Raw genomic sequence first — 22,972 nt, 5'->3', positions numbered from 1 at the left:
ATCCAAACCTCGTGAGACAAGTAGAGCTGCTGTTATCTCAGCTTGCAGGAGAAGTATGTAAGACCCTTCCTCGCCCGTGTTCATCCAGCAGGTTGGAAAGAGCTGCAGCTGGAAGCTTCCCGAGTGCAAAGCCAGTGTGCTATTAGCTAGTTGCAGTTTCTGGGTGTTAACAACTGCCCTCAAGACTTTCAGGTCATGTTTTATCGTTTGGCTGCAGCCAAAGTACCATTGCTGTGAGAGCCAAATTGGCTCCACTTTGTTGACTCTGATACAACCGGACAGCTTCCTGGCATGTCCACTTCAGTGATCATCCTGGCCTGAGGGCAAAGGCAGGGCAGGGTTTCCTCCCACATAACACAGGCACATATTTCAGATATAAATATGCAGACATTTGCAACTTGTCCTGCCAGCTGCTTGTCACCTTGCTCTTGCTGGTGGCACTGTCTCACTCCATGGTGGAGGTGACCATGTGGCTCTTGGCATAGAAGGTGGCTTATGTGACATTTCTTATGCCATTGTAATGAACTGATTTTAAAGTCTTGGCAGCACAATACCTGCTGGGTTGGAAAAGTGGCAATTTAAAAACAAATGGGGGTTGTTGTCATTCTCTGACTCATGCTCACTGCTCATAGATATGCTTTTCAGCCATGTTTTTATCTTGTGGCTGGTTCAAAAAGGCATTCCTCAGTCATTCCATGACCTGTTAGTGTTTTTGGAGGTGAAATGATCCTTGGGGAAATGATGTAGTGTGTTTCTGCAAGACATCTTAGACCAGTGTTCTGGCAATGACCAGGATCTCTAAAAAGGACTGTTATACCCACAATAATTAATAATATTCTGGGAGTTTTGCAACAGAAACATTTTTCTCCCATGACTGAGATTTGTAGTTTTCTGACTTCAGTTGTTTGAATGTTTGGATCCATAGGGAACATCCTTTGCCTTAAAGAGTATCCACAGCACCCTGCCTAATGAGACTGAAAACTGGGCATCTTGGGGAGCAGACATCATAGTCCTGCTAATCAAAAACCAGGACCAATTTGACAAGTGTCACATCTGCTCATGAATGATCTCTCTGCCTGGTAACATGGCACAAGAGCATGTTCTCCAGAGGGGGTCTCGGTGGCCGCTCTGTGAGTTCTGGGCTGCGGTTTAATTATTAGCAGAGTGTGTGTGGCAGGGTGGAGCTGGAAGGTAGTGTTGCTGAGGAGAGGTGATTGATGGCCATCTGGCTCTTCAGAGTGAAAAACCAATATGTCTTTGTGCAGAGGGACGGAAAATGGCACCAGCTGACCACGGCAGCAGGGATTTATTGGTGTGCTTGAAGAGTAGAAGTTGCTGGAATCAATTCTGGTTTGACTAGGACAGTACCTGATTAAGAGGATAATTTAATTTGAAGATGCTTTCTGCCTGTTAAAATAAGTTGGGCTCAGAGTTTCTTATTCACCCACTGGGGTAAAATAACAGTGTCCAAGACCAAGAGCTGGCTGTGTACACAAGCAGGATGCATAACTGCTGGGAACAGCAGTGGACCCTCACCGGTAGGTCCCCCTCCAGCCACTAAAAAAAAAAAAAAAGTGGTGGCTCCCATGCCGTGGAACAAATCCCATCGTTAAATAAGCCATCCTACCTATGTAATTGCTGTAGAATTATTCAAAATTTACAAGTTGTTTTTTATAAGCTTGTGCTTTGCATCATACTAATTATAGCAGATGCATCTTAAATGTATCATGGGAAAATTATGCAGCCAGAAAACAAGTTCAGAGCTGGTGGGAAAATGCAATTAAAAAAACCACCCAAACCAGAATAAGCAAAGGTACCCCCAGGGTAGCTAAATGTTGCTTATCGGTATGTAGTGAGTGCCAGATCTTACTCTTCTTTTTTAAATACAAATAGGAGGAAAAAAAGAAAGGTGTTTTACTGTTGCAATTAATAGGAAAGTTTCAGGTGTTTTTATTTACCACAAACAGATTACACTGTGCTAATTATTTGGGGAGTGGAAGCATAAGGCAAGCTAAGGAGAGAAAGGAATAAAAATATATGAAGTCTAAGTGGAATGTAGCGGTCCATTGCCTAAAGCAGTAGAGGAGCAGGCTGGAGTTATTGCAGGCTGAGCCTGTGTTCTAAGCTTCACATAGCTCACACTGGCAAGTGCTAAGCCTTGCTCGGTCTTGCTGAACCCTTCCTTTCTGGCTGAGAGCAGGGTGAATGTGAGGACCAAAGCAAAGGTAGTGGCCGTGCTGTGGTGGAGCCATGTCCCAGCTGTCTCTTGGCACTGGGCTGAGTAGGACCATTGCTGTGACAGCAGAAGCTGATGATGCTGTGACCAGGCTTTTTCCAGAAACTCACATTTCTGGCAGCTTGGCTGGGTGGATGTCTACACCATGTTTGGCACAACTTCTGTAGCTCATTTCTTGGGTTGGAGATGCCATGTGAGTAATCAGAGCTGCCTAAATCCAGCCATGGAGAGTAGCACGATGGTTGCAATTATTATTCCTAAGCTTCACCTCCTCTCCATGACTGAATCTGACCTTAGCTGCCTCTCAGTTGCAGTGGGGTTGGTGAGTACAGTGAAAATAGTGGGCTCTTGCCATGTGTTGTATTTGCAGCAGAGTGTGTGACACATGGTGAGGTGAGGTCTGTACCCATTTCTCTGTGCACACCTGTCCCCAAACAGCTTTGTCCTGGCCACGGGGGTTTCTAGGACTTAGAATGGCTGCTGCTTCTGGCAGTTGCTGGAAGGCTGTTCCATTTTTGGGGAGAAGTTTGTAGAAGAGTGTTCTGCTAGGAGGGCTTCATCTTGCTGAGGAAGGCAGAAGAGGAGGAAGCTCATTTGTGTTGTCCATGCAGAATATGCAAAGGCAGCTTCATGGACTAAGGCAAGGAGAGAAAAGATGAGTAACCCACCTTGTAGGAATGCTCAGGGATCTGAGCCTTGTTGTGAATGGCCAAAGTCAGAAGACACTAATGTTGCACAGGGGCTTCAGGTGGGAATTTTTGCTCTCTTTATTCCTGGGTTAGGACCTGATGGCGCCAATGATCACATCACCTTTGCAGAGCCCAGAGGAAATGTGTACCAAGTCAATGGGTGCTGTACTGATTGTGGAGCACAGCTGCCTACCTCCTTGGGTGCATCCTTGGAGAAGATGGAGAGGATGGGTGCTAAAGCAAAGGGATCCCCCCAGCTCTTATTCCTCTTGGCCACAGAAGGGGAAAATCTCCCTTAAAGCCTGTCATGTTTTCATAGCCACAGCAGGTGATGCCTTTTGCCAGCTCGGATGCACTTCAGGAATCCTTGGGGTTTCCTCCCCGTCCATGTACCTCAGCTGGTGCTTTTGACACATCTACAAAACCATCTGCCTCTTCAGTAACCCTTTGCACATAGCCAACAAAGCATTACAGCCAGGTCATAGCAGTAAATCCTCTCACCAGCAGAGATGGGGGGAAAAGCAGAGAGACTCCGCATGGCTCCAAAGACCTACAAATCCAAGAAGCAGCATCAGCAATGCACAGAAGTACAAACCTGTCCCACTTGGGTTTCTGCCCAGCCAAGCACTCTGCCAGCTCCCACCAGGCACAGGGCAGTCATATTTGAGCTAGTTTGATGACATTGTGTTTTTATTTACTGCTTGCTTATTCTTCCACCCCCAAAGATATTACTTCTTCCATTCCTGGAAGGACAGATTAGGCAAAGGAATGTGTCCTTTGCTGCTGGCAGCTTGGTTTGGCTGCTGTTTTCTTCTGCTGATGTTTTTAATAAGGGAGGAAATGGCTGTTCATCTCAGGGAGAGCCATTCTGTCATAAGCTGACATTCCCTGGGATTTGTTTTTATTAGCTCAGCTGTGGTGTACAGGCACTGCCAGAGCTGCTCATTGATTTTCCCAGCCTGGATAATATTGGGGCTGCCTGCTCACCCTGCTGTGGTTGCTACTAGTGTTCCTGTAACTCCTGCACAAATCCCTGTCAGCACTCTCCTCCTACTGCTCTTGTCCCCACTGGAAAAAAAACAGGTCTTTATCCCAAAGCCAGAGACATCTCTTTTCACTGGGCTTTACTAAATCATAAATGTAAAACATACTTACTATAGAAACCCTGTCACTGAAGTGTATTGTTTTTTGTAAGGAACAACTTAGTAAGTTGTTCCTGTGCTAAAAATAATTTGTGTGTCAGCTTATTCTGTGAAGCGAGCGTAGCTCAGTCGTAACAAACCTCAGTGTCTTGCATGCTGTGCCATGTAGCACTAGTCTGGAGAGCCATGGTGCATTTGGGCAAGGAGTTGTTTGGTTGATGCTGTCGGGAATTGTCTCTTGGACTGATACCTGGTATTTGTCATCGGCTCTTCTGGTTGTCCAAGTATTTGGGAAGATCATTGAAAAGCAAGAGGTGACTGTTGTCAATACACGGGTGGTCTCAGATGTATGTTGCACGCTTTAGAGACCCTAGGGCTTTCATTGTGCTGGAAAGATATTCCTAGGGATTTTCTTGGAACGGCAGATCCCAGAGGGTTGTGATCAGTGGCACAGAATCCAGTTGGATCTGAGCAGGGAGGCTGGACTGGATGACCCCACTGGTGGTCCCTTCCCACCTTCACCATGCTGTGATTCAGCGGTTAGCATGCACATCTCAGCTGTTTTATCCTCAGTCAGGGAGTTTTGAACAGGTAAAGAGAAAAGTTGCTCTTCTTGCATTTTTTCTGTGGTTAAGAGACCAGGCTTGAAGGCTGAGACCTACATACAAAATCTCGGTGTGCCTTGTATCATGTTTAACCCTGGAACTCCATATACCAGCTGTGTAAGCCAGGTTATGCTGCTCCTTGTTTGTCACACAGCAATCAGGTGATGGCAAGGAAAACCTCATGGCACTGGGAGAGGTTACCACTGTTGTTCCTTTTCCCATATTATTCTGATTGCTATAACAGTGCAGTAATTTACAGGTTTCAGTCTCCAGCAAAGGCAAGTTGCCTTTTGTTGTACTTGCTGGTGTACAAGCTATGGATGTGCCTGCCCTGAGGGAGCAGTTGGCACTGCCGTGGGAAGGATGCCAGTGCTTATCAAGTATTCCCTGATCCATTTGCTCTGCAGTAGCACCTGAAATTGGGCATCCCAAACAGGCTGGAGTGTACCCAGCCTTTAAAATTCAGCTCACTTCTTCTCTTGGACTTTACTAGAAAAGCTACAAATTCATATTTTCTTTCCCCTGAGGTGTTTTTAAATTGCTCTTGTTCCCAGTTCATTGTTATTGTTCCTTTCTGTTTGTTCTTCTGTGAGTTTGTTGAGTTTGGGAAGGGAGTTTGTAATTATGGAGAAGTTGTTTTTATGGTTGTTTCCCAACACTCCAGGGATGAGTGTTACATACATAAAATCAGTATTATCTTTACGGTTAATATTAAAAAGAAAACCAGTAAGAGTGATAATAGTAATAATAATGATACAGCAGTGAAGCATATTTACTGCTAAGCATGGTGAGCTTCTTGGGCAAGCAGCCCTTCCCTGAAGAAGGCAAAGAACCTAGATGGTAGGATCCCTCTCCAAGAGCAAAACCACCTGTAATTCCTGCATCATGTCTTAAATTCAGCAGAGTTGTGGTACTGTGATAAGAGGTGCAGGAGCTGGGGCCCATGAGAGAAGAAGCCCTTGGAGAATTTTCCCTGCAACATGCTAAATTTGTCTTGGGATGAATGCATCTGGCCACATCTGGGTGGGGTGTGTGCATCTGGCCAAAGTCTGCCTGGTTTCTTTTTTCCTGCATCCACTGCATTAGCTGTTGCCCAGCCCAAGAGCTCTTGGTGCATTCAGCCTGGCAGGCCAATCTAATCAGATGAGGGCTTGTTCAGGGAGATGCTCTCCTGCCATTCCCCTGCAGCCTCAGAGAAAAGAAAGAATGATTTGCAAGGTGCAAGGTTTGCATTAACATTTTTCTGCAGAGTTAAGAGGGATGGATGATTTGGAATGACACTGAGATAAAGCAATGCGCAGCTGCCAGGGAAATGATCTGCTTCATCTTGTCAGGTTTCTGGGCGCCTGCTGGATGAGCTGGCTGGAATAGGCATTTCTGTCATGAGCCACAGAAAGCACACAATGATTTCTTGTCTCCCCATTGGACTTGTGACCTCTAGTTCCTTAGGTATTGGAAATAGTTGGAAAGAGATGCAAGGGGGTTTGGGCAATGGAGCCCTCTATCTCTGCACCTCCAGGTCCTCCTGGAGACAAAACTTCCAGCATGGAAGGAATGGAGCAGAGAATCACTCCCCATCTTTCATTATGAGGCCTATCACTCATGCTGGTAAAGCCAAAGAGCTGTAAGGTTTGAGGTGTTTCTTGCGGGTGCCAACACAGCAGAGTGTATACCGGGAAAGGCCTGACATTTGATGCAGCTTTATCATTGGCAAGGAGGCAAAGAAAATGGATAAATGAATCACCTTTTCCCTCCACCTGTCATAAGCTTTTATCCCATGGAGAGAAAAGTGTTTCCACTTTGCCCTGGCTTTTTGAAGTGGACACTTTTGTATTTGCTAGCCTACATAATGCCCAAGTCATCGAAATGCCAGAAATGGTGGAGAATGTAATTACTGTTTATAACACAACATGGTGGACCACAGAGCTGGGCTTTGAGCTGCTCTGGTCTTTGTGAAATGCTCCCAGAGATTTTCAGCCAGTCTTTTCCCCAGCTCATTGACTCTAAAGACTTACATCCAAGCAGTCATCTCATGGCTCACCATGTATTTCTTGTGTTTTATTTACATTTTGTTAAGTAATGATATCTATAATTTCACCACATCTGGGGGAAGCTTGGGGAATTACAGATGAGTTTTACAGCCTGAATAGGGAAAGCAGTGGGATTCTCTCACCAGGAGGGTCTCATCATGTGCCTCCTCTTTCCAGGAGGGACATGCAGTGTAAGCTCAGGAGCAATGCAGCAGTGTTTTGTCAGCAGAGCCAAGGCTCACCTATCCTGACTCTCAGACAACTTTGTTGCCTAGTTTTGCGCTGGCTTTGTTTGCATGGCTTTGAAGTACATCCATATTAAAAGTTCATCACAGGGAATCAGTCACTTTGCAGGCTGTCTTAAAATCACTGTTCTGTTACAGTTTAAAAGCAAATTCCTGTTAAAAGGTCTGTCTTTTTTCTGGGTAATGTTCTCAGGATCAATCTGACTTCCCAGGAGTTCTAAAATATAACTCCAGGGTTTGAAAAAGAAAAATCAAACTTCCTTTCTCCTTCCCCTGTGGAAAAAGAAAAAAAAAATTTAAGCAATCTCTTTCTTTCCAAAGCCTCCAAGCTCATACATCTCTGAACATTTAAAGAGAGTCTTTTTTCACTGTTGGCAAATGGTTGTAATGGACTTGCAGTTGTTGGACATGATGTTGTTAGCATGAAATGTCTTTTTACACTTGAATCACTCTGTTCAATGGTTCTGTATACTGTGTGTCCAGGCACTCCTTCGCCATGCTTGTGCACGATTGAGCTGCACGCAAGACTAGCCCTGATATCTCAGTATTTTCATCAACAGCATTATGCTTCTGCAGGGTTTTGGGGTCTGTGTTTGTTCAGGGCACCTGCAGCTTGCAAGATGCTTTGGAGTCTTTTTCAGGTTGCAGCTTTCTTGCTTCAGGGTTCAAGTTTAGGTGCATTTAATCTTTTTGCTACTGGTGCCTTGTGCCACAGGCAACCTTACTCTGTGTCTGGGATGCATTAGAAGTCACACGTCATGCACCTGATGAGATCTTTTTGTTTTACCTTCAGCACAGCGATGCAGTCCATGACCTGCTCCTGGACTTCATCACATGGGTTGGCATCCTGCTTTCACTGGTCTGCCTCCTGATCTGCATCTTCACCTTCTGCTTCTTCCGTGGGCTGCAGAGCGACCGCAACACCATTCACAAGAACTTGTGCATCAGCCTCTTTGTGGCAGAGCTCCTCTTCCTCATCGGCATCAACCGGACTGACCAGCCGGTAAGAGACAAAGCACTTTCTGCTTCTGTCACGGGCTCTTGTCCCAGTGCATCTGCTGTGTTTGACCAGTGAGAAACATTCCAGCACTGTCTCCATTCCATGCATGAGGCCTCACAGGGCTGGGCCCCTGGCTGATAACTGGGACTCACATGCTGATGCCTGCTGTGACTTTAGGGGCTGTATGTGTGTTGCTTGTAAATGTGTGTATATGTTTAATAAGCAGGTTGTAGAAATGAGCTTATACCATGTACATCTTCATGTGTTTATTTGCATGATTGTGTGCATGCCTTTGTATTTTCTAGTATCACTTATATATGCTTATACTATTTTAAAACCATTCACACATGTTTCCCAAGTGAAAGAAGTTCTTCCTTTGGAGAGGGAAGATAAGAACACCCTCACTTTTATTAAGCCTCCAAGTAAGAGTACTCCTGACTGTTGCATTAATTAATCATGGTACAAACACTTTCCCTTGCTCTTTTCAATCCTCACGCAGATTGCCTGTGCCGTCTTTGCTGCCCTCCTGCACTTCTTCTTCCTGGCAGCTTTCACCTGGATGTTCCTGGAGGGGGTGCAGCTGTACATCATGCTGGTGGAGGTTTTTGAGAGTGAGCACTCCCGGAGGAAGTATTTCTATTTGGTGGGGTACGGCATGCCTGCGCTGATTGTGGCTGTGTCGGCAGCAGTGGACTACCGGAGCTATGGCACGGACAAAGTGTGAGTGACCTTGGCATTGCTTGGACCTGCTCAGGAGAGATGGGAGTGGGGGCAACAAATGGGCATGAGGAGCCCAGAGGAATTGTTCAGGCAGAGCTCAGCCAGGAGGCATGCCTTGCCTTATCTCTGTGTTTCTTGCAGGACAAATTCTCCACTATGAAATGATTTACCAACGTATTTTCTAGGGAAGTCATTTGAGGAAAATTTTGTCACATCATTGCATAACATCAGCAGAGGTGACTGTCCCTAGTCTCAGTTTGGTACTATATCAGTAAGATCCTCCTTCTCTAACCAAAGAGTATTTCTTAGTTGGATGAGGATACTGCTTTCTTCCTCTTTTTTTAAAACTGTTCTGTCAAATTAACAGAGCCTGCAGGCATAATAGGTGGTGACTGTGGAGTGCATTAGGGTCTTTGCAAATCAGAACAGTTATATCATTTATCATTATGAATATTCTTAAGTGATTTCAACATTGCTGAAGCTGGTATGAAAGCACAAGTTAGATTATCATGCAACACCATCAAATGGAAAACAAAGGGAAAATTGAGCCTTCGATTCTCTTTGCCATCTTTGCTACAATAGGATTAACAATGTGATTTTATTGACCTTTTTCCTTCTTCCCTTATCCTAGTCTGCCTTTCCAATCTCACTTTAACTGAGTTAAGGGCTCAGTATGAAGGCATATGTAGTAAAAAGCCATTTGTGGTTATGAAGCTCTTTTTTTGGCATAGATCAGGTCAGGCCATGGCAGCATTTGATTTTGTGTTAGGTTCAACTGCAGATTTTTTGCCTGAAACATTATTATCTATATGAACCTTTATTTTTTGAAAAAGCAGATCTGTAGAGCAGTGGAACTGCTCATGATCCATTACCATGCCAGCAGGCAGGCTTGGATCCCAGATGGATATTTGTGTTGTGTTCCTCCCATGAGTAGGAGAGCAGTGACCTGAATTTGTGTAAATGTCACACTTTATGGAAAGGAAAGGAAATGGCCCACACAGATAAGGGTAGGAGGGTGTAAGTTTTTAAGGATCTCTACCAATTTATCCAAAGTAGTTTGACTGACTTTTACAGGCCTAGAGGGTAAAGAATAGGTAACACAACAGCTGATTGCCATTTTTGAGGAAGATTTTCCATCAGTTGCCACCTGCTTCCTGCCCCAACAAGCTCTTCTATTCACTCCCCCTCTTGAGCATTATATAAGCACCTATTAAATCAGGTATGGAAACAGTTTGCCTTGTCCCTTTAGACAAATTTATTCTTAAATGTGGTGTTCCTGTGGAGGACATAGCTCTTCACAGTGGTCTACATTGGGCATGTTGACCCTCAAACATATTCCAGCAGTCTGCAAAGGACAGTACATCTGTCATTTCTGGAGCACTGTCCTAACCTGTCCAGTTTACAGTGTAGTATTTTGTGGCTCCTTTCCACACTATTCACCCTTTGGCTTTTGCAAATAGACCTTGGTTGCCAAAATGTTTCCATGGCATAGAAGGTATAGGCAGAAGTTTGGCTGAAATTCACTGAAGGCGAACACTTCGCTATCTTGGCATTGAAGAGGCAGCAGTCCTGTGTGTGTGCCAATAAAATATGTCTCCCTCACCACAGCACGAAGTGGTATTTTAAATGATTAAACATGTATATATAATATTTTGCAAATAAATATTTACAGAGATTTGCAAATCTAAAATATTTATTTATAATTTTTAATTCCAGAATGTACAATTTTATCACGTTCTCACAGAGGAAAATAAAAACCATACAATATGTTTTGTATAACTATCATGCTCCATCTGGTTGATGGATGATGATGTATTTTTCAGTATAATGTTATTAGAAGGGTAGAACTGATTAGAATTTGTAGTGAACTATATGCCAGGCATACATAATTTGATTGCAAGAAGTTGCTTGGTTTTGCCAGGTTTTGTAAAACATCCTCTGGAATATATTACTTGCCTCCCTCCATTATTTACTGCATTTGTTTAAGCAGGACTTATGGAGCTGTTAGTGATATTTGTTTTTTGCCTGGCATTTGGTGCCACCATTCATACATCTCAGAATGATTTGCTTAAACACGCAGTGTAGGGTTTTCTTGATTTCATTTTCCTTTAGAAATCCAGCCCTCCTGTAACACATGCCCAGATTACATAGCCAGGAACAGGCATTTGTTCCTCCCTCTGTTGCTTTACTCATCACTTGGTGCATGTGATTTTCCTGAAGTGTCCCGTGTCCTATTATTCATATTGGCATTTTGGAGTAGCTGTTCCATAAAGATACTCTTATATACTTAATTAATTCAAGGATAGGAATTGATCCTTTTCCTACTTTGTTTTTTTCTTGGTTTTAGAACAGTTCAAACCCCTTGTATTAGGAGATTAATTTGCTTTTGTGACTAAGCAGCAGCATAGTGATTCCCTTAAAAGATCATCCCATTCAGGCTAGCTCAACTGTGTTTGGTCCTTTGCCCCCAGATAAATCAGAAATGTTGCATCTCACCTCATTCTGATTCTGACCTCTCAAGTGAAGGTGAAAAGCAGGAAACCCCACTGCAGACAGTGTGGTTCCCCCACATTGCCAAAGAGATTCTGGCAGTGCTCTCATGAACTTCCAAGTTACCATTTCTTACAGGCCATATCTTCAGCTGCTGGGTCTTAAATGGCCACAGCTCAAGTTTGGCTGCAAAAAAGAAGATACTGCGATTGTACTTAAAAAAAAAAAAAAAAAAGATAGATCATTTGCCTTATCCCATGTCCCAGCTTGCCTTAACCAAGTCCCTCCATCTGCTCGATGGATATGATGTCAAGGGTCATGGTGGGCAATGCTGCAAAATGCAGAGAAAATAGTATAGAAAATAGTATTTGCATTTGTAGTTAGTGTTTGAAAGTAACTTGCATCTAAAATTCAGTAAAAGTTCAATTATGGCTTTAGCAGCCTTTGAGAAGACTCATGCTAGAAGCAGGCCATCCCACAACAGTAGCAAGAAGCTATTCCATATTTCCATACTTCCCTGGGTTTCATATTAAAGCCTCTCAAAAACTGCAGAGGAAAGCAGCTACACTTTGAGTGGTTCAATATATTTTAGAAACTTGTAGGTATATTCATTCACTGGTGATCAAATCCATCATGGCAGGGATCTCTCTTTTGTTTCTCCCCCCTTCCTCCCCCCCTTTTGGAATGCTGTAAAGCAGGATATACATGGTAAGCAATCCAGCTGTCAGAAAGCAAAATGAAAGCCCTGTGTATGTACACAGCCTCCAAGTCCATCAGCCAGGCGCCGACATTTCATGCATGTAAATGCTGCTCAGAAAATAGCATCTAACAATGTGGTCTGTCTTGGGTGGCTCCACTGAACTTGTTTTATTTGCAGTGCTGCTGCCAGTATTTGGAGGAGGAAGCGTGAGCTATGTGGATGCTGAACTCCATTAAGCAGAACCTATATTGCACCCTTGAAAGGCATGTCTGGTGCATACATATCCCGTTACTGCACCCTGACAGGGAGGCTGTACAGCCACATGAAACAAACCACTGAGCTCCCATGAACAACATGATATGTTTAGGGCTCTTCAAATTTTATGGTCCAATGGCAGCTAATGATTGTTTATTGGTTATATTTAATGCACACCAGGGATAGTTTAGTATTTGATTTCTCTTCATGCAGAAAATAGAGTAAACTCTTTGTGGTCTTTATTACTTGGGCAAAGCTTTAGGTGAATATTGTGAGTCGCCACTGTGGAAAAGGAGGAAATTAAAAAGCAAGGGACAGCAGTGCCACAGAGCTTGTCACAAGAACTGAATGCACTGGGGTGACTCCTAGAAGGAGCGATGGGGTTTTGAGCAGTATTCCCTACATACACACATTTCCTGATAATCCTTTGCCTTGCACTGAGCTCCTGAAGGAGCTTGTTTGCGTAATAGCAGCACAGCCTAAACTCGTAACGTGGCGAGTCCGTGCTCACAGCGCAGCTGCGTGTGGAGGGTCACAAGTAACTCAGCAGCCCAAGATTAGCAACTCTGGGAAGTGAGTTGCCTGATTGCTTCCTTGTTTGGAGGAGCTCATTTATGCAGCTCATTGTGCGTGTGGGTTTTTGTCTTCTAAGGCAAGAAAAGCTCAGTGTGGTACTTGTCTGATTAGCAATTTACAGCTCCACAACGCAATTGGCGGGATGCCTGTGTTTTGATGTTTTGGTCTTAATTTGCATTTTTAATGAGGTATGACTTAAACAGGTCCAGAGTTTCATCTCTTCCTGATGACCACCAAAAACTCCATCTTTTTTTTTAAGTCCCGCAAGACAGAGTATGGTACACGGTTTCATAGAAAGGCAAATTTTCTATTCAAACAAATTAAAAATGACATTACATTCTTTGAAGTGTGCAGAGACGCCTAAAAAAAGCCTTCTTTGTTTTTCACAAGCTGTGCTCTGGCCTAGGTGAAGCCATCTCTGCTAGGGCTCCTTTTGCTCCGTGCCTGGCTCCCACTTATCCTGATGGCAGGACCTGGTTCTTCTGCTGTTTCTCATCCACAGCATCCTCAGTTGTTTTCGACAAATGAAGAGACAGATATTTTAGGGAAGTGGGTTGGAAAATGTCATTCTTTTAGCTGTCTGGAAAAGGTACCAGTTGCTTTGCTCTTCTTTGCTGAGCCTGGCACAGCTTTTTGCTCATTCTGTATTTCAGCTTTCCCTGGTTTTCCCCATATCCCAATATATATGCATTCAAAACCAGCTGCACCAGATGAGACTGAAGGGTGATCACTGTGCTTCAAGAAGTAAAGAGAGGGTTTATGTTTTTCCTCTTCCTTAGACTTTCCAAGATCCAGGTCACTCTTTATGCTGTAGGAAAACCAAGTTGATGGTGACTAAAATACAGTGTTCCCAACTTCTGGGCAGCAGGGGCTGGAGGTTGTTTTGAATGTTAAACTGCCAAAAAAAAGTTCAAAATATTTTCATTTAAAAAAAAATAAATAAAACCCCCACAACCCTCTGAGTCCTCTCCCACACACCAGCACTCATTATCAGTAGAAAAAAGTGATGGGGCTGCGTATTTTGTGATTTATATGCAGCAGCTGAGGCATAAGCACCAGTTACTCATTTTTCCTGAGGGGGATGGGGTAGGTATAAAGTCTGAAACACCATGTAAATATGTGAGCTGCTGCTATGCAGACATCCTTGTTTAGGAACGGGGGGCACTTTTTACAGGGACTTCATTATTCTTGAAACTTCTATTCCTTTGTCAAATCTAGTTGCAATTGGGTGACATTTTAGATGTTATTGTGGGTGATACACAGATGTCATGATCGCATAAACCTTTTCCTATAGGGAATCAGACTCAAGTAGTTTCGAGTCACTTATGCTATTCCATTACCAGCTGCATCTAAATCACCTTGAACTTCAGCAGCCACGGAAGAAACAAGATTTCCCAGCAATTGCTTTGAAAGCCTCTGTTTGCCTCTTGCATTAAGGTTTTGCTGCTATCACGTGAAGATTCTGGATGAGCAACTGCAGAGGCAGTTCAGGAATGACAGTTACGGAAGTGACAGTATTTTGATTTGTGACAAATAGCCTTATGAGTGTGTGTATATATATCAATGCATCTCCAACGCTGATGAGACCTGAAATTTATATGGTCAGGAAGGGAAGTGAGAAGTTTTCTCTGCATATTTGAATTTATTAATATTTTGGCTTCTCCCAGTCACAGAGGTTCAGGGTATGCTTTATTCTCTCATCAGGCATCTCCTGCTGATCATCTCCCATGGGGCTGCTGGCACAGACCTTTCTGCCTGTTGCAAAGTCCATTGGAAGGGAAAAAGCATTAGGCACATACACTAGAGCTGTCATTTGTGAGAGCTGCTATCTCCACCACCATGATAAATTCATATATACAGTTCCTGTCACTTGCCTAATCATGAAATTCTGTCGGATGTGTAGTATAAGAGTGGTTTTATGCTTTCTCAGTCCTTTGTGTAAAAACGGAACTGTGATTTGCAGCATTGCAAAGACGACAAGATATTATTATTTTAAACATCATGTGAAACTTTCTTGGAATTTACATTTGTCTGTCTTGTAACGAGTCACTTCCATTTTATCTTCCTGTCGCCTGGAATGAACTAGGAATGGAAATGTAATTTCCCAGGGGCTTTAAAAAATGTGGGGAGTATTAAATGCGGTTGAAATTAAGTGATTAATAATTTAGTTTTAGGCCATGAATCAACTTCTTGTGATAGCACAGACCATATGCAACCCTGGAAACATTAGTGGAAACAAAATACTCAGGAGGTTCAGGGAAATAAAACACTTTAAAGGGAAAGTTGCTGAACCTAATTAAACCTCAGCCTTCTGTTATCCAATTCATGCTTCCTATTTGCACCAAAGTTTCTCTGATGTACTTGCTAGAGAAATGTCATCTCGCTTGACAGCTGACAGACAGCTTGCATTGCATCAGAGCTGGAGAGCAAAGAGGAGCACAAAGCAAAGAAGAAGCTCTGTGGATGTTCATCAGACCCCTTCCTTAAAAAAACCCACGGTTTAAGGGGTTTTTCCGACAGATGCAGAAAGCCTTAGCAAATAGGCCTTGTGCCATTTTCTCCCTGCTTCCTCTAGAGGTAATTATCTTACTCCATCAATAGCGCTGTCAGAAATTGGGCACATAATTCAGCATTTAAATGAACAAGCAATGTAATATTTCCTGTCTCCCACCGGCATGTTTTGCAGCTCACATTCTTCTCTGTCACTCGCTCACTCTTGATGTATGTCCTGGGTGCAGTCCTTGAATGCCTTCTTTCCCCTGTGTTTCATTACAGATGTTGGCTCCGACTTGACACCTACTTCATTTGGAGCTTTATAGGACCAGCGACCTTGATAATTATGGTAAGAACTCCTAATTAACTACTCCATCTTTCAGGTCAAGAAATAAAACTTTTGCTGTCCCTTTTCTCTTTATCTTTAATTTACACAGATTAATTTGAGGCAGGCATGTTCTTCTTTGACCCTACCTGGCATAGCAATTAGACTCTCATTATGAGAGGCTCTTGGCATTGCAAAATACTTGATCAAAACGGACCAGGGAGCTTCAGAATGGGCACTTGCAGAGTTTGGTTTCTACCACTGGACATTTAGAAGTGCCAGACTGTTTTGATGCCACTCACTGCTCACACCATTTTTGAATTCCAGAGTGAAGTTTCCATTGATAATGCAAAAACAAAAAAAAAACAAAACAAAACAAAAAAAAAAAAAAAAAAAAAAAAAAAAAAAGAAAGAGGGGGGGGGGGGAAAAAAAAAAAAAAAAAGGAAAATCTGGAAGCGGGGGAGGTGGGATGAAGAAAAGTCCAAAACTGGAAAAGAAGTCTGATGAGGATTTTTCCTAACCAACAGAAGTTGAAACTTGTGTGACTTCATGTTTAGCACATTGCCAGCATATCAGCTAACACAGCAACAAGGTAGAGAACCCAACTTTAGAGACAGCTGGAGTTTTCTTATACTTTAATCGCTACAATATGGCTTAAATAAACCATTCTTTGTTTTGACTAGGCTACAGTTTGGCTAACACAGAAAACCAGGCGCTCTCACTTCAATGCAGACATTGTCTTTGCTTCTTCTGCTTCTCCTGCAACTTGGGAGCCATTTCAGCAGTCTTCCACATAAGGAAAGGGGCCATGCCGCCAACTACAACTCCTGGGTTTTTTTTTTCCCTTAAGCAATTAATTCATAAAAAGATATCTTCCCTTTTTGATTATGTCTCAAATCCTAGACTGGGCTTTTTGGGAAACTCCTTTCCAGGAACTGGCCGCCTTGTGAACACTGAGGCATGGAAACACCATCCCATCTTTTACAGAACAAATCAAACCCTTTTTTATTTTTGTTTATTCAACTTTGCATTGTGCTAAGCATCAGTTGTGATTTCCCTGCCCACCTGTCCTGTTACAGTGTGTTTAAAAGGTGTATTCACAGAAAAAAAGATGCTTTTATGCTTCATTACAATGGGGCTGGCTAAGTAAGGTGCTGGGGGTGACTTTTCATGACTGTACATGTCTCAGACATAGAGAAGCCCTTACAGCAAGTATTTTTAATTTTCCATAATGCTCTTTGAAGCACTTGAGGTTAGAACCAGCCTTGTATCAGCAGTGCCACAGCTGTGGTAAGGCTATGGCATCCACAGTCCTGTAATCTACAAGCCAGGTCACCTTATAAAATACTTAGAAATTCTCTGTGATTCAGTCACTATAAACCTGTACCATGAGCTAATTTCCTACAGTAACCTATCTGTTACAGAGAAGGAGCTGACTTTATCTCCATCATGTTGTGCTGTGTCACATAATCCTTTTTTTTTTCCTTCTCCCTCCATTACAGCTTAATGTCATCTTCCTTGGGATTGCTCTCTATAAAATGTTTCATCATACTGCTATACTGAAACCTGAATCTGGATGTCTTGACAATATCAAGTAAGTGGTTTTTCTCTGCCTGTTTTTGTCTTTTGCTGTTTATTCTCTCTTTCCTCTGAGGTGTGAAACAAGGGAACCAGCTCTGCCAGCAGCAGAGCTGACCAGGGGTAATACTTTGGGCTATGGCACTGCAGAGTGGTTTTTAAAAGATATCAAGTGGCTGATAATAAAGCACTATACCGGGATTTGGCTGCAATTGTTGGCATTTTCTGTTCAATTTTGCATGAAGAAGGCAAAGCTACATTTTCTGTCTGTGAAGCAGGTAACCTTCTAGTCTATGTAAAGGAAATTTTGCCCAATAATTACCAGGTAATTATTGCAGTCTCTACAGGGAAGGTGTTGAAACTGTTGATTATTACTCCTTCTGTGCTCTCTGAGGGTGTCTGCCTTACTTGCTTTCTGTTTGTTTTGGCCCCTGACAGATTCCATGACCCAAATTCTCCCCCAGAGTCTGATATTGCTTTCAGCAAAGTTATTGAGGATTTTCCTGGGGGTGCCCACATCAGTAGGTGGATGTGCTTGCCAGCCAAAGCATGTTTTACCCTTGCACTGGGTTAACATCTGAGCCTGGTCATCTTACTGTCTAGCAACTGCTTCATTATATTGATAGAGTATTAGTCTCTGTCAGTGCCTGTTTATTCAACTACCACTGGCTTTAATTACTCTCTTCAAAAACACCAGCCAGATTTCAGGTGCAGCGCATGATAAGATTGGGAGCCTGCTAATTAATAAAACCATCTAATGAGCTTCAGGAGGAGGAAATTGTTGGGAGTCAGCGCTTTACTGCTCACCCAGGAAAGGAGAGTGTGGTGCAACGCGGCTTGAAGTGGGTTCTCCTCTCTCATTTGTGGTGGGAGAGGGAGAAGAGGCGTAAGGGGAGCTCATTAGAAGATGTCTGAATTGCACACTTGCAAGGCAGCTCTCAGCAAGGCTGTTGTTCTTATTGCTGAGCTGCTTTTGCAGATAATTGCAGCTTTAATTTAAACCAGGTCAGGGCCCCCCAAAAAACTTCCTCAGCAGGCAAGGCTTGCAGTGCCATTAGTGTATCATGACCTGGCATGGTCCATTGGGTGAAATTTTAGTTTCTTAGGTGCAGCTTCTCCTTCGAGGGTTGGGAGGAAAGGGAATTGGAGTCTGCACAAATGCAGGAGACCCCAGTGAGCTCAGAAATCCTCAGAGCCCTCATTCGCTCGGGTTGCAGGGAGTCTGCTCTGCAGGGAGCCTCAATTTCTCCTGCCATTGCTCTGCTATAAAATGAAATTAGAGGAGCAATCCCTCCTGGATGTCCAGGATTGATCACAGAAAGATAGTCTGTCATGTGGTCTTGGATGAGGCATTAAAGGCATGGTGCATTTAATAACATTTATTAATATAGCTACTTGTCATGCATTAGTGCTATGGGATTGCTCGCTGAGAGCAGTCTCTCTAAGGTTACCCACACAACATCATCTTACAGTATGACATTTAAATTAAAAACTGGGAAGAAGAAAAACAACAAAACCCTTATAATTAAAGCAGAAATAATAAATGCCTACTGAATAATCTTCTTGAGCTAATCTCTAGTATCTTTGTTTAAAATGCCAGGAATTTATACAACCAGTTGCATCAATTATAATGTCATTGTAAAATATTTTATAGGTTCTTTGGCAGATGAGTGTCTATTCTTGATTTGACTTCATTAAAACATTTTGAATACACAAGCAATTAAAATACTTTCAAGTGTGTTGCTGATACTCTTCCAAATGCATTGCTTCATTACAAATTACTTTTTATGCTTGAGAAAATAAGAGCAACATAATATAAACTCGGGAAGACCCCAGGCTCACCCCAGGAAGTTTATCAAACCAAGCATTTCAGAACAGACTTGATTGTAATTTCTGAATAACTAAGCAGGACATCATTAACTCTCTAAATTCAAGACATGTGTTGTGTCAGTGTTGGATGTGCTTGAGTTAGGAGGAGGTGCAGATTTGTAACAGAGAGGGGAATTCACCTTGGAGGGAGGTTTCCTAGGGAAGAAGAGGCAATCTCGAGAAAAGTTTCCAGTAAGATCACAGTTGTCTTCTAGATACGATCAAAGTCTTGTTGCAGGTAAGATCGTGCTCTTCCTGCACCGTCATTGGCTCTAAGTCAGTTGCAAAACGTGGATGTGCTGCAACAGTTCTGGAATAAAAAGCCACAGAATATTTATTTCACAGGGGACCACAAAGATCCTTAGCCTCCATGGGTCTACAGGGTTAGTAAAAAGGCACCCAGGTCCCAGAGCCTTGTGTCTTGTTGCATCAGTTTATATTTAATAAACCAAACCAAGGGCCTGCATTGGAGGGCCCCTTGCTGCCATCTGCATGTGACAGCTTTACAGCACATGGAGAGCTGAATGAGAGCTTGTTCTCATTTCCTAGCATTACTCTGTCTTAGGCTGTGGTGAAGCTCTCGCAACATAAATCCTGAGCCTGTTTAACAACAGCAAAATACTTGATTCCCTATGGCAACGTAAAAATAACGGCCATAAAATATTTTAATAGGCTGTTAATAAGAGCCCCTGCAATCTGGTCCTTGCCTATGTCACTTTAAAGGTTAGAAATACATTATGAAGTATAGAAAATAGAGAGCCAAATAACTCCACTTAAATTAATGAACTTGATAAGGGATCAGGTGTCACCTGGGATACCTTTAATTACTGCACCAACAGAAAAACCATTCAAAGGGCAGTGCCTGAACCAGATGTTGTGTGGCTGATAGATTTGTAGGCACTGTGCAAAGTTGTAAAAATAAACTTCCCTAACCTTCAGGAGCAGTCCCTGGATTATTGTGCCAGCATGGGAGATTGTGACATTCCTGCAGTGGGGCTCTGGTTACCCAGGGGTTACCCAGTAAGAGATTTGATGAGTACAGAGCTGGTTTATTTTTGTCCTTGTTAACTTTTCTGGCTTATCCCAGCATTTCAAAAGAGAAGTAGGGTAACCACATATGTGGGTCCTTTGCCCTGTGCCAGTGGCATCCTCCCTATACGACAGGTTGGTACTGAGCCAATTCAGTGGGTTGTGCCCACTGAAACAGCAGGATTTGTGCTCTAGTCTTGCTTTTGAGGCATGTAGCCAGGAAAAGATGTGAGCCTGTGTATGTGGGATATGTTGTTCAGAGCTGCAAGAGTTTTCCATGCCTGCCACTGATGCCAGGAAGATATTGGCTTCCATTTCATAAGAGGTACCATCCCCAAAAGTAGCATGCTTTTACCTAGGCCCTTATGAAAAAGTTCTGTTTGATGTCTTCCTTCAGTATATTTACACAGAATTTTTAAGGATTCATCCAGAATGGGGTTCTCTTCTGCCTTTTAGTGATCTCTTTAGTATGAAGTGACACAGACAAGAATGCCCAAACAGCTGCCTCTTGGGTGGTGTGTGTAGCTTCTCACCATGCCTCCCCAGACACAGACTGGGAGGGGATTTTCCTTCCCAGCCTTTTACAATGGCTTTATCTGGGTGCTTGAAGTCCACTGTGGCCATTGCTCTTTCATCTGTGTGTGGTGTGCTGGCAAACACAGGTGAGCAGAGGTGGGCAGAGGGGAGTTGTTTAGTCCTTGACAGCTCTGCCCATGTCACACATATCTCACTCCTGGCCCATCTGAGGCTAAAAGTGGCATGCAAAGGGTGCACAAAAAGGCTCTTGAGCACAAACTAATTTACTGTCAACAAATGTACCCAGGAAGGCATTAATTTGGAAGATTGATTCCCCCAGCCTTTACAAGCTTGCAGGGGAGGCACATCTTTCAAGCCAGGGACTACATAAACTTTTTGGATGGCGAAGGCCTGCTGTGCTGCTTGCACCTGTAGCCTGTGAGGTGGAGACTGTAGGCATATCAGCACAGTGTCGATGCGCTCTTGCTAGCAGATGGCTCCTCATGAGGATGTGTTAGCAGCTGGAATTCTTTGGAGCAGCTGTGAAGCTGTTTTACCGGAGGTTGCTGCTGTGTGGAGTGATTTCTGGAGCAGCTCAGAGGCTCTCCTTTGTGCTTTTCCATTGTGCTGAGAAGATGCTGGATGTGCAAAATGTCTCAGATTGTCACAGTAAAGACTACACTGAATCTTTTCCATATTCACATTCCTGTAGGAAGCCTTATGAGACAACAGAAAATACATTACATGTGAATAGTCCAGCACAGTTCTTCCATTTTCCATCCATCAACTCCTTTCCAGGTGGTCAGGTGTGCACTGTGGCAGCTTGCACACCAGGTTTCCATCCAGCTCATGCCAGATGCTGCAGCACAACAAACCATCCCCATTTCCAGATGCTTAACCAGCATTCTCTGTGCAAAACAGGGTTTCAGGCGAAGCCTTTGCATTGCGTGGCAGTGCAGTGCTTGTTCTGCAGCCATTTAAATACTGCTCATTCAAATTATCATGGTTATAGTGAAGGGAAAAAAAGAAGAGCTACACTGATGGTAATCCAGATGCACTCTTGAGGATATCTAGTGGAATCTGAGTCTTGTCTTTGCTGCAAGCTCTCATTGTGCACTGTGTGGGGCTCATTAGTTAATGACATGGAAAACTGATGGAAAATTGGGAGGGGAGAGAAGTCATTCAGCTAACAAAAGGCAAGTCCTACAAGCAGATTAAGAAGGTTCATCAATGGGGGTCGAGCAGCTGCTGCACCTGAAGTTACAGTGGACTTTTCCAAATGGCTGGAGGGGAGAGGATGTCTCTCAGCAGAGAGCAGAAGCCATCATTTTCTCTTCCTTACAGCCATAACCTCTCCTTTGAAGTTCCCACAGGCATCCATCCCTTCTCTCCCTGGCTGTGGTTGAGTCTGTTAGTCTTTCCCCAGGCCAGACCAGACTTCCTGACATTCTTCTATGCTGTAGTATGTGGCAATGAGATTTTATTTTGTTTACTTTGGAAGAGCAGCACATCAGCTGTAGCTGCCAAGAGCAGTTGCAAACCCACAAGAAAGAAGGCCAGAGGCAAAGGGCTTTGCCAGTTTGTTTCCCTTTTTGTCCCATTTTATTGTGTTACTGTTTCAGTCAGGGTACAGCTTGGGTTGTGCCATAGGCCACCTGCATGCTCTTTAGAAAGCACAAGATGTGGGGACCCCTTCAAAGAGGGGCGTGTGAGGCTGTAGTCCTGGGTTTGTAGGAAAAACTCATTTAGTGCAGTAGAAACTCACCTGAAAATCATCCTGGAAATTTAATTTTCTTTCCTTCAGACAGGGAGGCTCAGGGTCTTAGCTGGGAGCGCCTTTTGTTGCTAAAGAGGCGCTGTTAATTAAGGACCTTGAGATAGTTTAATCCTGGCATTAATCACTGTAGTTGTGCTGTAGTTTTCTTCCTCTTGTGGAAACCTGCTCCCATCCCATCTTCCACAATGGAAGATTAAAAATGAAATGAAATTGAAGACAAAAACCATGAAATTCCCTAGAAAAACATGTATTTATTCTGAGCACACAGGAGATACTGGTATTAGGCATTGTGATCAGATTCACAAGAGCACATGCTCAAATCCCATTAATAGGGACAAAGAAGAAATGTCCTGCATTGCAGCCTTCAGAAATCAATCTCAGATCACCAAAACGAGCCCTCCACAGCTTGCTGGCTGCCATGGAAGTTTCAAATGGCCACGGCTAAAGGCACACAGCCCTGAATTAAAGACTAAACAAAATTGTATAGGTTCTCTCAAGTTTCTGAGTGGAAAAAAACTCACACCATACTCCTCTATTTTGTGGGTTTTTTCCATAGAAGTCTCTTGCTCAAAGGCTTGCAAGAAATAAATCTAAGAATGCACAACTTAACAGCCAAAAGTAGGAGCCAAACATAAAGATTTAACCTCGATTATTACTATATAAAACCTTGCAAATCTCAGTCTGGGCTCTTTTAGG

General features: G+C 43.2%; 1 protein-coding gene across 4 annotated transcripts in view; it reads left to right on the top strand.

Annotated features, from left to right (window-relative positions):
• The window catches only part of ADGRL3 (adhesion G protein-coupled receptor L3), a 252,647-nt gene that overhangs the window by 190,165 nt on the left and 39,510 nt on the right, over positions 1-22,972 (top strand). For all 4 annotated transcript variants that reach the window (XM_041488243.1, XM_041488241.1, XM_041488240.1 and 1 more), the window contains 4 exons: positions 7,741-7,950; positions 8,447-8,667; positions 15,464-15,530; positions 17,010-17,101. In XM_041488243.1, the coding sequence (XP_041344177.1) occupies positions 7,741-7,950; positions 8,447-8,667; positions 15,464-15,530; positions 17,010-17,101 (590 nt within the window). The remainder of the gene's footprint in view (positions 1-7,740; positions 7,951-8,446; positions 8,668-15,463; positions 15,531-17,009; positions 17,102-22,972) is intronic.

The sequence above is a fragment of the Pyrgilauda ruficollis genome, unplaced genomic scaffold (genome assembly GCF_017590135.1).
Source record: "Pyrgilauda ruficollis isolate IOZ18807 unplaced genomic scaffold, ASM1759013v1 scaffold89, whole genome shotgun sequence".
NCBI lineage: Eukaryota > Metazoa > Chordata > Aves > Passeriformes > Passeridae > Pyrgilauda > Pyrgilauda ruficollis.
Note: the sequence above shows the minus strand (reverse complement) of the source record. Positions and strands in the feature narration are given on the sequence as shown.